This window comes from Gavialis gangeticus, unplaced genomic scaffold, assembly GCF_001723915.1.
Source record: "Gavialis gangeticus isolate Ggan-Ray unplaced genomic scaffold, GavGan_comp1, whole genome shotgun sequence".
NCBI classification, from domain to species: domain Eukaryota; kingdom Metazoa; phylum Chordata; order Crocodylia; family Gavialidae; genus Gavialis; species Gavialis gangeticus.
In genome coordinates, this window is record NW_017728992.1 from 181576477 (window position 1) to 181590787 (window position 14311).

The 14311-nt window shown below is 44.3% G+C and overlaps 1 protein-coding gene and 1 long non-coding RNA gene across 5 annotated transcripts in view; one reads left to right on the forward strand and one right to left on the reverse strand.

The window, feature by feature from the left end:
• The window catches only part of LOC109305161, a 68916-nt gene extending 63391 nt beyond the window's left edge, over window positions 1-5525 (reverse strand). For 2 of the 4 annotated variants that reach the window (XR_002099573.1, XR_002099570.1), the window contains exons 1-2: window positions 5410-5524; window positions 906-1018 (exon numbers count right to left, since the gene is read on the reverse strand). This is a non-coding gene — a long non-coding RNA (uncharacterized LOC109305161). Of the gene's footprint in view, window positions 1-905; window positions 1019-5409 lie in introns of all 4 variants that reach the window. The other 2 variants (XR_002099571.1, XR_002099572.1) reach the window with 2 other exon arrangements.
• The window catches only part of DEPTOR (DEP domain containing MTOR interacting protein), a 185739-nt gene that overhangs the window by 30822 nt on the left and 140606 nt on the right, over window positions 1-14311 (forward strand). The window contains exon 2 of the mRNA XM_019528105.1: window positions 13529-13707. Within this exon, the coding sequence (XP_019383650.1) occupies window positions 13529-13707 (179 nt within the window). The remainder of the gene's footprint in view (window positions 1-13528; window positions 13708-14311) is intronic.

Below are 14311 nucleotides of genomic sequence, written 5' to 3' on the forward strand. Positions count from 1 at the left end.
TTCCCCCCCCCCCCAATGTCCCCTGGATAAGCTGCCTGTGGCTCCATCCCCCACCCTGCCCTGGCTGGGCAGTATCTATCCCTGTCCCTGTCCCAGTCCTGCTCTCTCCCTCACTGTGGGGGCCTTGATCTGCCTACCCATGCCCCTTCCCTCCCCAATGCCACTTCTCCCCCACAGATTTACTGGCCAGATGCTGCTCTCCAAGCTGCTAGACTACATTCCTGGCCACGTGCATACTGTGGTTGCACACATGCACATGGCATTCATCAGAGACATTTTTGGCAACATCAGCCAAAGAAGCTGATTGCCAATAATGTCAATTTTCCTTTTATTGGTGCCATTACAACATGGACCAATATATCGCTGCACCTCTAAATTATTCACATGCTTATGTGCTAGATCAGTGTCTAGATTAAGAGAGAGTCTTAAAACTGATAGGACTGGCTTCATGTATTAATGTATGTGTGGCAGAAACCAAAAGCACCCTGGTTGATAATGACTGCCTCATCCAGTGAATTTGAGAGTGGGAGGGGGAGAGCATCGTTGCCTAAGAAAATGCTTTAAGGCCATGTTAAAGTGCACTTCACTCAGTTCAACCTCCTGAGCTTTTAGAAACAAACAGTCAGTTGTGGAGTATGGAGATGAGGGAAGCTATATGCCTTTCTGAGCAGTAGTAACATGTCTTGGAGCAAGAAAATGTGAAGGATGTGGTGACAGCAGCAGCAGATTAGTTCATGCATTAGTTGCACTGCCAAATTTGTGACGCAGCATACTTATTGTGCATCTACATGCCCACTGCCCTTCACTCAGTCATCTGTACTGCAGGCATCTCATCCTTGGCTTAGAGGGACTCACAATGATGACTACTTTTTACTTCAGCTGATGGGCATAAACAAAAGACAGACCTTTGCTTTAGATAGCCAGTCCTGTCCAGGCATTCATGCAACAGCGTGTTCTGGGCTCTGGCCTAGATATATTACTCAAGCATCTCCCTCTCATCCTTGTACAAGTGAGAAGTCTGTAAATACAGGAAGAAGGCTAAAGATTCCTTTGTCTGTTAACTTTGACTAACATAAAAAAAATGAAATAAGAAATTAGGCAGGTGAGCTTCCATATTCTGTATGACAAGGGGCCAGTAATATTGTAATTTCCCTGCATTCCTTTTGGCCCATTTAATAAACCTCAACTTAAAGCATCTGTGTGCCCGAGAGAGACTAGGCTGAAGTGACCAATAGGATATTGGAGCTGACTATGTTTTTTTAATATGAATTTTGTTTATGAGGATCTTGCAAATATGGGTGGGGAGGTGGCGGGGAGTGAAACCAGTTCCTGTGTCCACACAAGAGGAGGTAAAGGAAATGCCATTAGAATTGTAACCTTATGAGGTGCTCAGTACCCGAGAAGGGATGCTTAGCACCTCCAGATCCACTTTTTCATTGCCTTCCATCTTTAATAGCTCACATGTGTAGAAAGGAAGAGCCAACACCCATCTGTCTGATCTATTGAAATTTATATTCATTTTGCTTAGTTGTGCAAGCTGAAAGGGATTAGGGAACTGGACCTATTGGCTTCTGAGAAAGCTTTACCCTTAGTACCTTGTCAGATCAAGCCCTATAGCAATCTGTCACGGAACGGGCCCTAGGAGCGGCCATGATCCCCCTAGCGCCCCCTACCGTGCCAAGTTAATTGTTTAGCACCCTCTGTCTCGCCTGCCACGTCTTGCTGTTATATATATCTTTAAGGGAGGCTGCCTTACTGTTCTCTATGACACGGTGCTATGTTTGTACTGGCCCATATCCTCTAAGGAGTGTCCCCTTGCACCCCGGCCTTATGGGCTATGCATGCCTCCAACCTCCCCTTTAGCACGCCCCAAGCCTTGCAGATGTCACGGACGTTGACTGGTCAGTTTGCTCTCCGCGCCCTGACTGGCGCTCTGGGCTTGCCATGCAACTGGTGCCTCCCGTAGGTGCTCTCGGCCTTGTCACAACCGACGTCCTGGCTAACGCCCCTGGGCTTGTCACACAACCAGCGCCCTCACTGGTGCTCCCGAGCTTGTCACGCAACTCGTGCCCTTTTGCTGGTTCCCTTGTATTCGCTAGCCCACTCAGGCCAGCCCCTGAGCTGGCTCCTTTAAGTTTCTCTCTAAGCTTACCCCTCTGGGCTTGTCTATACACTCCCCCGACTGGGTTTCTCCCCAAGTTTGCCCCTGCTGGGCTCCTCAATAGCTTTGCCCCCTTCCGAGGCTTCTCCTTGGGCTCTATCCCGCGCGCCCTGCCCTCGCCAGGCTCTTACTCGTGAGATCGCCCTTCTTCCGGCTCTTAGTCATGCGCTCGCCCCGCCACAGGTCTCCAACTGCACGCTCGCCCTACTCCGGGCTTTTATGCTGGCCCTCGCCCCTCTCTGGGGCTTCCTAGTAGGCTTCCCCCTCCTTTGGGGCCTGTGACGTGCTCCTCACCCTCTCTGGGGCCTGTGATGCACTCCTCGCACCCGGGGCTCAGGTGGCCCGTAGCCGTGCCTGGCCCCCTGACCCTTCTCGGGGTCCTATGCCCTAGTGGGCAAAATAGTGCCCTCATGGGCTGGGGTCTTAACACCCCACACGCGGCGCCAAACAGCCGTGCCTCCCAGGCACTGCTTGCTGTGCCCGACCAGGGCACCCAGGAACCCCCAGACTCCTGGGGAGCTCCCGTGAGGCCTCCTTGCACCCCTACAGCCTCACCCAGTCTTCCGGTGTAACAATAACAACCAAGAAACATAAAACCATAAGCCGACCGGCTACAACACAAATAAGCCTTCCGGCTGGTCTTACCTAAAGAAAACACAAGCCATGAGCCAACTGGCTACAACATACGCTCCACGCTGCCCTGGCTACTCCTCATCTCCACTGGGGCCTCTCCTCTCCACACCATTCTACAGACTATCAGGCAGTAGGGCAACCAGGCTGGTTTACTCTGCTTTGCTCTACAGCAGAGCTGTTACTCCTTTAGCTGCCAGAGGGGAACTGCCCTGGCCTCAGCCTCTTCTGTTTATATGGGCCAGGCCCAGCCCCCTGGCAGTCAGCTGACCCAATCAGCTGCCCTAGCAACCACCAGCTGTGTTGTCCTGTTGATTGGCAGCTAAGCCCTCTCACCAATGTCAGTAGCAGGCACCCTAGTGTCCTGCTACACAATGCTTTCCAAAAGCCTCCAGGTAGTAGATATGAAGGCCGCGTAAAGACTTAATTACAGCCATTATAGCACTTACCAGTAATTTTGCAAGTAGTCTTTAGCTTCCTAATGGATCATACTAAAATCCAATTACACTTGCAGTCTGGAGTGCTTGGTGAGTCTGAGTTTCTGAATTACATTTGTGACACTCAGACCATCTCTAGGAGAAATCTTGATGGCTCTTGGCTGTAAAATATACTTCTTAGCCAGCTCAATCACCTTGTATGTTTAGAAAACCAGTTAGTAAATGGGCAGGGCCAGTGGTAAATTTAAAGTCACAGAAGCATTTGTCTATCTCAGTTTTTTTTAGTCTTTTCCTTTTTGGTCTCATGAGGCTATTTATTAAAATCTCACTAAGGCTATCTATATTCTGGCATCTTTTCCCTGCATTGCAGACAGGGCTAGATGCAAAAATTGGAGACAGACATGATGCTGAGAGTTGCTATCTGAAGACTCTTTAGAGACATCCTCTAAGAGTCTCATTTATTGCAGAGGATGGAATTTCTTTCCTGCCACGCATTTTACTACAGAAATATCCACCTATTTCTAGAATAACCTGCTATTTCGAAGAGCATTTAGCTGCTACTAATATCAAGTAACAGAAGCACAGAGTCACATAAGTGAAGCATAAATAGAAAGGAACCTATAGCTGAAAAGTGTCAGCATTTTGTTGCTGAGAATTGGCAGGCCTGTGTGGAAATGCTTGTCCCAGGCAAGAAGCATTAAATTTCCAGAATGTCTTCACCTTGGCATCTATGTACAGTGTTTAGTTGTTTACTGACCTACATTTTTGCTTGGGGGGGGGGGAGCATATTCAGACAGTTTTATTTATCCCATGATGGGACATATCATTTGCAACAAATTATTTGCTTTGTTCAAGGCCTTATCTGCTCCAAAGTAGATTTACCAAAGGGGAGAACTTTTAGTGTTTTTGTCACTGCCCTTCTTTGGATATCCACTTGGAGAGGAGCAATTTTATCTCTTATTATCTCTTTTATCTCATTAGGTATCACTGATATCTCTCTATAAGAAGCACTACACAGAGTCCTAAATGTTTGTTAGGTCAGGTCATTAGACTGCAAGCACTTTAGGGCAGAGATCTACTTTCTGTGGCATTTCTTTGAAGTGCCTTCCTAGCACATTGGTGAAGACTGTGCATCGGTTAATGACTTCCGTTGAGCATTTTGTTCACTGGGGTTCTGTATTTCTTTAAAAAATGTGCAGCTGCACATATTACACATGTGCAAGTCTTCCAAGGAGGCCTGCTCTTGTGAAAAAGAGGTGCAAGAGGAAGCACAGCATGCAAGTTTTTCATATTCACTTGTCCTAGGTTATTCAACATGCCTGTTATCATGAGAAAGGATCAAACAGCCCATTTTCAGAGGGGAAAGGAAAGGCTGTTCCTTGGGGGTTTTCCAAGAAGCAGTCTTATTTGGTCTCCCTATCCTGAGAGCACTCCCTGCAACCAGCCCTAGAGTGACTTCCCAAGGCTTTGAGACCTTGGCTTTTCTCAGTCTATGGCTTCCCTGGTGATCTATAGCACTCCCACTTCTGGGAGCTACTTCTTTTCTGATCAGCTCCTGGGAAGGAATAAGGGTGTTTTCTTCTTTAAAAGAGCGTCAGAGTGCTGATTGTCTCCATAAGTATAGCAGATGCGGCTTCAAAACAAAGTTTTTATTGTGCTATTCCAGTTCCCTTTGTCTTCGCTTGGATTTTACTCTGTCCTCCCTGGGACCATTCCTTTTCTCTGCATGCCCTGGGACCTTTTCTCCCCTACCTTTTCTCCTTAGAGCTTCACTCATTCTCCTCAGGCTCAGTCAGTCACGCTTGTAACTAAACAGTTATAAAACTATTGTCTTAACCTGGGAACAGCAGTAATCCAATCCAATGAAACATTAAGTCATGGGGAATCAATCAGGAGGCAGTCTCTGGGCCCTGCTGCTAGGCCCAGACTTCCGTCTGCCCCTAGGATGAAAAGGGCATGTAGTTGCCCTATACAGAGAACTATTTACAAGCTTTATTTACAGTAAAGCCTGCCCACGCAGACCCCCCCCAAAGTGTTCTCCACCAAATCGACAGGCTAGAATCCAGCTCACCTAGCCTCCTTCATCACACTTGTTAACAGAACATAAAGGAGCTGTGCATTTTATAGACTGGCATGCATTTTATGTTATAGTTCCCCTTTTGATTCAATTGTAGCACTCACCTTCTTGCCAAGAGGTATCCTGATGGATCCTGCCTCAGGCGGGCGGTAGGAGTAGATGACCTCTGGGGGTCCCTTCCAGCTCAACTTCTCTATGATCTCTATGAACTCTCAGGCCCCTGGCAGATGTTACATTTTTCACATGATTAATGTGTTAATCATTAATAAAATAGTAAACTAGCCATTTAATGTGTAATATCTTTGTGGCTGTTTTGTATTATGCTTTAATTTTGACGTATGGCGTGTTAAGACTCTGCCATGCAGCCTGATGCCAATGTCATGCTGCATGGTAAGGCTTTAAATGTCCCCACAATGGGACAGCCCATTGTCTCTCCATGTGCAAGGATATCCCCAGTCCACAGCTGTCTGTAGTCTGGCACACGTACAGCTGGCCATGTAGCCATATAGGGAAAAATTTCTGAGACAATTGTCCTCAAATGGGCTTGGGTTCTTTCAGCCTTGTTGTCTGGCTTTACTCCCTTAGGACCCTTCAGCCAGTTCTCATAACACAAAACAGTAACCCTTGGTCCAAGCAAACAAAACAAACCTTCGGCCTTTTACCAGGTGGCACAAAAGGGCCCTTTAGTTCTGCCCTCTCCACAAGGAGAGTTCCTCTGGGTTTAGCCAGCCTTGTGCCTGCAAACTACTCCTTCCCCCAGATCAAGCTCTTTACTCTCTATCCTTGGACTTTTAACTGCCAGCAAATTACCCACAGCTGGGCTCCTACCCCAGGATTGTCTGCCTCATTTAAAGGACCAGACTGTACCATTACACCCCATTGACAAGTTGGTGGCACAGGCATTTGGGTATGGAAGAGCTCCCCTATGTATGCCAGTTTCAAGGTGTATGGGGGGTGGGCAGCTGTAGATTGGGAAGCTCTGTGATTCACAGCTCTATCCATATTTCAGACTTTTAAGCAGGGCGCTCCAATGAATTTTACCACAGATTCCAAAAATCTTGCATCTTACCATGCCAGATGCATATGACAGGATGCACAAGTTCTGGGATCCATGATAAAATTCATCTGATTGCACTTGCACAGAGCTGAATTAACTTCTGCCAGTGCCTTTGGATGCCTAAGAGCTAGGGCTGTGTGAAACAGCTATGTTTTGTTTCCATTTTGGATTTGGCTGTTTCGGAGGAGCGGTGATTCGTTTCAGGGTTTCAGATCATTGTTCCATTTCAATTCGGCTGAATCTGTTTCAGAGTTTTGGTGCTGATTTGGAGATTCAGATCGGCTGGGGAGAGGCAGGCACACGCAGGCAGCTGCAGGTTCTCCCACAGCTCCTCCAACAGTGCCTGCCTCTCCCCAGGCAGGGGGATCCATGGGAGAAGCTCCCATGGATGCCCTGGTTGGCCCCATCCTCCACCTGGCCCCAGCCTCCCAACACTTAAAAAAAAAAAAAAAAAAAAATCCCTGCACTCACCGGCTGTAGCAGCAGGGATCAGGGCCTCTCAGGGCTCAGGGCAAAACCCCCCACCCCCCCGCCGGAAAAAAAAGAAACCGGCCCCCCCCGGGCCACGGGCAAAACCCCCCCCCCCCCGGGCCCCCCCCCCCCCCTCGCCCCCCCCCCCCAACCCTTAAAAAAAAAAAAAAATCCCTGCACTCACCGGCTGTAGCAGCAGTGATCAGGGCCTCTCAGGGCTCATGGCAGAACCCCCCACCCCCCAAACAGCATAGGGCAGTGGGGGGCAGCGAGGATCACCCCCCTCCCACTTGGCACCCGTGCATCTTTATCCCTACTTGTATTCCATATGACTATAAGCTTTCAGCACATTCACAGTAGTTGCTAGCCATATAGTGTGCCTTTCCAGCAACAGAGGAAATGGCAGATGATTTGTTCCTTTAGTTCAGTGAAAATGGTTATGCACCAGTCATCAGATCAAATTACCAAGGGAAGTAGTTCACTATCTTCTTAATGCCTTTCTGCAAGATGTTTTAGCTAAACAAAGTTATTGGAATCCATACAAGGTAATTTGGTAAAATACAATGCCTATGACCCAAATAATGGCATCTTTACTGTCTAACACATTTGTTTTTTGTAGGTTTATTATTTGGTTCAAAGAGAGACTCCAGAATCCTCAAAGTATATGATTGACATTTCCCATAATTGGCAAGTTTCTTTAGGAATAGTTTTTTGATCCACATATGCATTTTTATGAATATCAGAGTTTATACAGCAAGCCAATTTTGCTGTCAATTTAGATCACAGAGATCAGCTGGAATGCTGTGGTTTCAGGTAGGGCAGAATTTGTTTCTGAATGGAAGCGTGATATCTCAGTGGCAAAATCTTGAATTGCACGTATGTGATATTCTACTTTTATGATTTGTTACATTCAACGAGTTGGCAAATATCAGTGGCTAGGTTTCAGATACAGGTTTCCCTCACCAACCACGGTTTTGCCAGCCACAGTTTTGCGTATCCGTGCTTAATATTTTATATACCATTTTGGCTACCACAGTATACAGTTTTGGGTAACCATGGTTTGCTGTGGCTGCAAATCAGCCCACCACCTGCCATTTCAAATCACCCATGCTCTTGCTAGTCATTCATGGGGTTCCCATCTCTTCACACACACTCAGTCTCACATTGTGCTTCATGCCATTAACATCCAGTTGCAGGTGCTCTGCATTTTTCACCCAATTTCTTTGTGATTTTTGCATTTTGCCCTTTATCATGACCTCTAAGGGACTGAGTGGTGAAGGTGAGCAATTTATGAAGAAGGCAAGGAAAATAATGTCCTTGGAAACAAAATTGGAGTTGCTGGATTGTCTAGCACATGGAGAGAGTGTGGCAAATATAAAAGATGATTTTTGTACACTGTACGTTCCTTTATTATTCATATTCAAGTCCCTAACCCCATTTTTCCAAAAAGCCTTTTGTCTTAGCAACCACGGTTTTGCTAACCTCAGAAACATTCAGGAACCCCTGCAGTTGGTGAGGGAAACCTGTAGATCTTTGATTACATTTCAAAGGCCTGGTTTATGAGTCACCTTTGGTTCTATAATTAAGTTTTACCTGACTCTTCATCTCCAGAAAAGCCTGTGTTCTTTCATGGAGTTTAAGACCAGAAGGGACTGTTAGTTCTAGTCTGACCTCCTGTGTTTTCACAGGCCCATAAAGCCCACAATTAGCCATGTAAGTGACCTAGACCCAAGTGAACCCAATACAGTAACTTGTATTTTGCTGAAGCTACCCTGGGTGGCTTGTTTAAAGGTGAGTAACTCTCACTGTTAAACCTTTGTGCATTATTTCTATATTGAATATGGTTTTGATCCACATGGTTGAACACTGAAATGTTTTCAGAATCTAGAGTCCAAACATGTCCTATGTGCTTAAAAATAGTCAGTAATATTATATGTCACTTAATTACCACCAGGGCCCAAATCTTATTTAGCCTATGAGATGTCTAAACCTGTGTAGGTGCTTGCGCAAAACATACCTCTTGTCTCAGAAGAGTGATCCTATTCCACTCTGGGAGCCACAGAGATTTTCCATTCTCTACATAGGCAGCCCTGTGTGCCTCTAGAACACATAAACACCAAGCAAAGAGTTGCCTATGGACAGCTAATGAGAAATGCTAGGCAGAGGAGGGTGCATAAGTTTGGGTGCCAGACTCAGAGTTGCACATGATATACCTTCATCATCTCAGGATGGAAATTTCCCTGGGTCTTGCTACTTACTCCTACTACTGATTATGCATTTTAGTCAATTAACGTTTAACACTTAAACAGCATTGAGCGCAGTAGCCAGAACTCCCTCAATGCACTACTTTCCTTGGTAATTAGATCCCACGTGCCAGGGTCGCTTGGCCACAGAGTCTCTTCTGGCTCCAGTGATTCTTGCATTTTTTATTTCCATTCAGTAGCTCAGTTTTGTTAGGAGGCCCTTGACCTTGCCAGAGCCTGATTAGGCAATTTCCTGGGAGTGTGTTTAAGCTCCTCAGGGTAAGTGAACCAAGGTCTATCAGGCCTTGAGGAAGTGCTCTAACCACTAGGGTGTAGGTCAAAAGTAGGTAGGGCCTCCTTGCTTTTTGTGATGTAGAGGCACCTATATATGTGCTGGACACCAGCTCTGACGCATGCTGATTAGCATATGTCAGAGCAGACTTGATTAATCAAGCCTGCTGGTGGAGCATGCTAATTAGCACATTCCAGCAGCGATCGCATCACATGTATTCAGTGTCCCTGAACTACAAAATGGTGGCAGGGGTACTTTAACCAAAGCTCTTTCTGGCGCACCAAAATTGGGCTCAGTGTATATACACATTTGTTTATGTGTGCGCCTGCATATAACTATTTTATTTCCATGTTCATATATTTACAGATAGTCATACATCATAAAAAAAAATGAAGAGAAACACTGATCTGATATGAATAAATTGAAAAAGGACATGGATAATTCCAGGTTTTGCAACTGGAAAAATGCAGGCTCTTGTTTCAAAGTAAGGCAAAAGCTGCTGCAGCACATCTGGAAAGTATCACAGCTGCAAGTACAGCCATATTTTAGCTCTTACTATTTCACAGTATATGGGAGGTTTATCAGTGCTCCTTTCCCCAATACACTAATTTAATTAGTTTGTGTTTCATTTTGAACCATTCTTTTTTTATGGTATTTGCAGACTTAGCTTTAAATTCAGACCATCGGTTGGACCTGAACATTTAGTTCAAGGATAAATATTACAAAGCAGAAAAGTTACTGCGTTACTAGTAGCTAGTTTTAGATAGAAGTTTTTATAGTCCTGTATGTATCCCAAGTCATGGCATCATTATTGCGTTCAGTCAACTATTTGCCTTTTGTGGTTTCTAAGAGAAATAATATAGTGATACATCACACTGGCTTCACATTGAGGAGAAAGTTAGTCTAGTGATTAGAACTCTACTAGACACTAGACTAGACTGGATTTTTAGACACCCAGATTTAGTTTTCTTGGGGCAAGTGTCCCTGTTCCTCAGTTTCCCACCTATAAAATCAGGATAGTAGGAGTTTCCTAATACCCAGTGATACTGTGAGAGAGAGGTGCATTCAGGACTGCGAGTAACCACACAGAGCTATATTAATGGGGACTATATAAGTACCCATGGCTAGCTGAGTTAGTGATGAATAGTTGTTGTTATTCACACACCACTGGTTGGCATATGTGACAAGACTGTACACCAGTGGCTTTCATCCTTTTTTAGACTTGGGGCACTTTTTGAAAAATGTCAACTCTTAGCTTTCACTATTTTTTTTCACTGCAGAATAAGAGAACAATTCAAATAACTCAGAAAGACCACAAAAGATCAGAATGTTTTTGACACTGGATTCCAGTTTGAAATCTCTGGGTTTATCTTATGAATCATGTGTATGTATTTGCACACCTAACCATGCAAATATTGTATGGCACCCTTATATGGATCTTGCGGCACCCCAGGGTGCCATATTACCCTGGTTGAGAATCACGGTGCATTCGTCTACATTCTTCCTGTGTTTTAGGCCCTGATTCTGCCATATAGTTCATGCAGACAGATTCCCTGTCCACTACTGTCAAAAGCTACTCAGAGCCTCTTTGAAGTCAGTGGGAATATTCACAAAGCGAAACCCTGGCATCATTAAAACCAGTGGCAAAACTTCTCTTGACCTTGAATGCAAGATTGGGGTGGGGGTGGGATTTTATTAATTTCATGTAAAAGTTGCACTTGTGCATAGTTTTTGTGATAGAAGTTTAAGGTGTAGATCTTATTCCACGTCCAAGATGTCTAAGTCTTTAACACCACTAGCACCCACAGTATGCAGCCTGTTCCATCAGGGAAATGCACAACTCTCCTAGTCTCTCAATAAGCAGCCTTGTACATCCCCCCATTTTGCCTGCTTGAGATGATTTTCTTGTTTTGGCAAGAGGGGGTTTTCTACTCTTTTTCAAGGAGGCATGTATCTCTCCTCTTTTCTCAGGCTATAGAAGTTTCTTCATGTTGGTATCCAGCTTGATGGCAAGACTGAAGCGAAACTCCTTTTTCTTATTTAAAGAGAGATGATCGATGTTTAAAACATCACATCTGCTTTTTATGACTTAGGGCGTTGGGCTTCTTTCTGCATCAAGCTCATTGGGTTAGTAAAAACAGGCCACCACAGGCTAGTTGTTCTGCAGCCTAATCCATGTTTTCAGCCATGCAAAGGGGTGGGCATGGAGCAGACAGGAGTTCTGTTTGCACAGATTTTTAAACACTGTTTCTCTTGAGATCAGGTTGACAAACTTTTTTTTTAAATACATTCTAAAATTGTAGCCTAGGTTTTTGGCTAGTGCCCAGCCCATAATCAGTGCCCTAGTGCAGGGGATGTCTAGACAAAGACAACAAAAGGAAGAGGGCCAGAGATTCCATAGATCCCTTACAGAGTGCAGAAGGCAATCTAGCCACAGATGATGCTGTGAAAGCTGAAGTATTTCATTACTTTTTTACTTTGGTTTTCACATATAGGGGTAGTTACTAGTTGGCAAGTGCAGTTGAAAGCAGAGATAGGGAAGGAGATAAACAGCCTAGAGTAATGGCAGAACAGGTTAGGGATTACTTAAAGAAGCTAGATGCTTTCAAGGCTGCACTGATGTCAGTGTAAAATAAAGTGAGCAGAAGAATGACCCACAAACCTTTTGCTCAATAGGCTAATGGTTAGGGCACTCTCCCAGTAAGTGGAAAACGGCTTCCAGTGTTGTGTATGCATTTTCTCCAATGACTGTTCTTTGTAAAATGCATTAATAACTTTGGGATCAGGTGCCAGAATTGAGAGCTTTCTCCTTGCCTCTCAAGGGACAGTCCTCTTCACTGGGCTACAGAGTCAGGCTCCAGCTTACATGTTCTTTTAACCAGAATTACTTTTGCATGTCTTTATGTATAGTGGCCCAGCTTCAAGAGGATAGGATCCTTACATTCTGCATAGCTGATGGCCTGGTACTTAAGGCACTTTTGTGGAAAAAGGGAGATGTGGGTTTCAACCTCCATAGACTGAGAAGGGCTTAGAAACCAGATCTCCCACTTTCTGGGAAACTGCTTGGTCAGCTCCTAGTCTACTGGGCAGAATGTGGGTCGGATTGCAACTGAGCTGAGGTGGTCTTTGGGTAATTCATTACATCCTGTAAGTAACAAAAATAATACAGTTAGCTTTTTAGAAAGATACCTGCTTTTTAAATACATTTTTAAAAGTTACTGGTTAAGTTAATTTGGCAAAATTAATAATCATTATATTGCTGATCCTGAAAAAGTTTAGTCATTATAGAATAGTCTCAATAGGCCTTTACAACCAAAGATAAATGTCTCAAAAGCAGTTATTGAGTATGTTTCTAGAATGACTTGCAAGGTTTTGCAGGCCTTTTCAATTTTGTGATGAAGCTTCTCAACCACCAGTTTACTCACAATTTCCCAACAGCAGGTGAAAGATCAATTCCTCTTTACTCACAGTAGGAAATAGCTGCTCTTTGTTGGACAACTGGAAACTGGTATGTAGCTTGGGGCAAAGTGGGGAGTTATACAACCTATGGAATTGAAAAGAATAATCACCACCATAAAACTTATGTGACAGTGAATTGGGCTAAGGTATCTGTGGCAGAAGGATTTCCCAAAATAATGTAGTAATGTAAAGCATATAAATGGTAAAGTGGGAGAATTAGTCTTAACTGGTGGCAGAGTATTAACATGTAATTTCACCGACACACTGGCATGTTTGTGTGCTTAGCATATTGTATGGAAAGTTACATCTCCTTTTCTTTTTGCTTGTTTTCCAGTGGTACTAAAACCAAATTTACCATGTAGTAGGCTGAAAACTAGTTTGATGTTATTTCCCATTCTATTTTTTTTTTTTTTGCTTTCTTCAACTGGAAATAAAGATGCCCAAGGCTTGTTTTTGTAGCCTTTGACCAATCTTGTCGCTAAAACTTTTAATAAGTATGTGCAACAACTATGAGAGGCATATGAATTGTTTGGCAGTCGGACCCTAACATGATATGCATGGAGTCCTTCACTTTGTGTTCAGAAAACACAAACCTTTTTTATATAGGCTGGGCTGGGATTATTTTGCCAAGCTAACTACTCTACCTTACTAGTTAGATAGGTGTTCTGCAAAGGTTATTTATAATGCGATTTGACCCACAGGCTTCGACTGCATGAAGAAAAGGTCATTAAAGATCGAAGGCATCACCTCAAGACATATCCCAACTGTTTTGTTGCTAAAGAACTGATTGACTGGTTGATTGATCACAAAGAGGCTTCAGACCGAGAGATAGCAATTAAACTTGTGCAGAAATTATTGGATCACAGTGTCATTCATCATGGTGAGTGAAACCTCAGCAGCCTCAGTGAGTTTGTTACTTTTTTCTTAGTAACCATGAAGCTATTCAGTGTAATTTTGATCCATGTGTTCATAGCTGTACAAGGTTCTGGTGGTTTTCTTGATGTGCCTGTGGCAGCCTGGGGATTTCCAAGTTGAAGGAAGTCCTTACGCATTGCATAGCTCTTCTCCACAAGGCTTCCTACATTCCAGCACATGTGAAGACTCAAGAGTGGTAAAGAACAAAGCTAGTAGCAACTTGACTGCATAGATCCATTCTTCATTTCCTTCCTAAAAAGATGGTGAAGTTTCTGTGGAGAATACCACTGCTGCAGTATAGACAGAGCTGCTGATCCTCTGCGGTGTGCAGGAGACAGGGCATTCGGTCTCCAATGGAGTATCCACTGCCACACTATCCTTTAGAGAATGAAGGGGCTGTGTATATTAGATTCATTGTCCCCAACTTTTGATGGCCCAGGTGAAGCAAAACTGAGAAAATACCACCTCAAGCAGCCTCATTTTTCATGCTTTATCAACCTCATTGTTAACTCCTTAATTTCTTGCATCCACAAGAAATGTCAGAAGGTTTTGCTGGACAGCCATGGAAC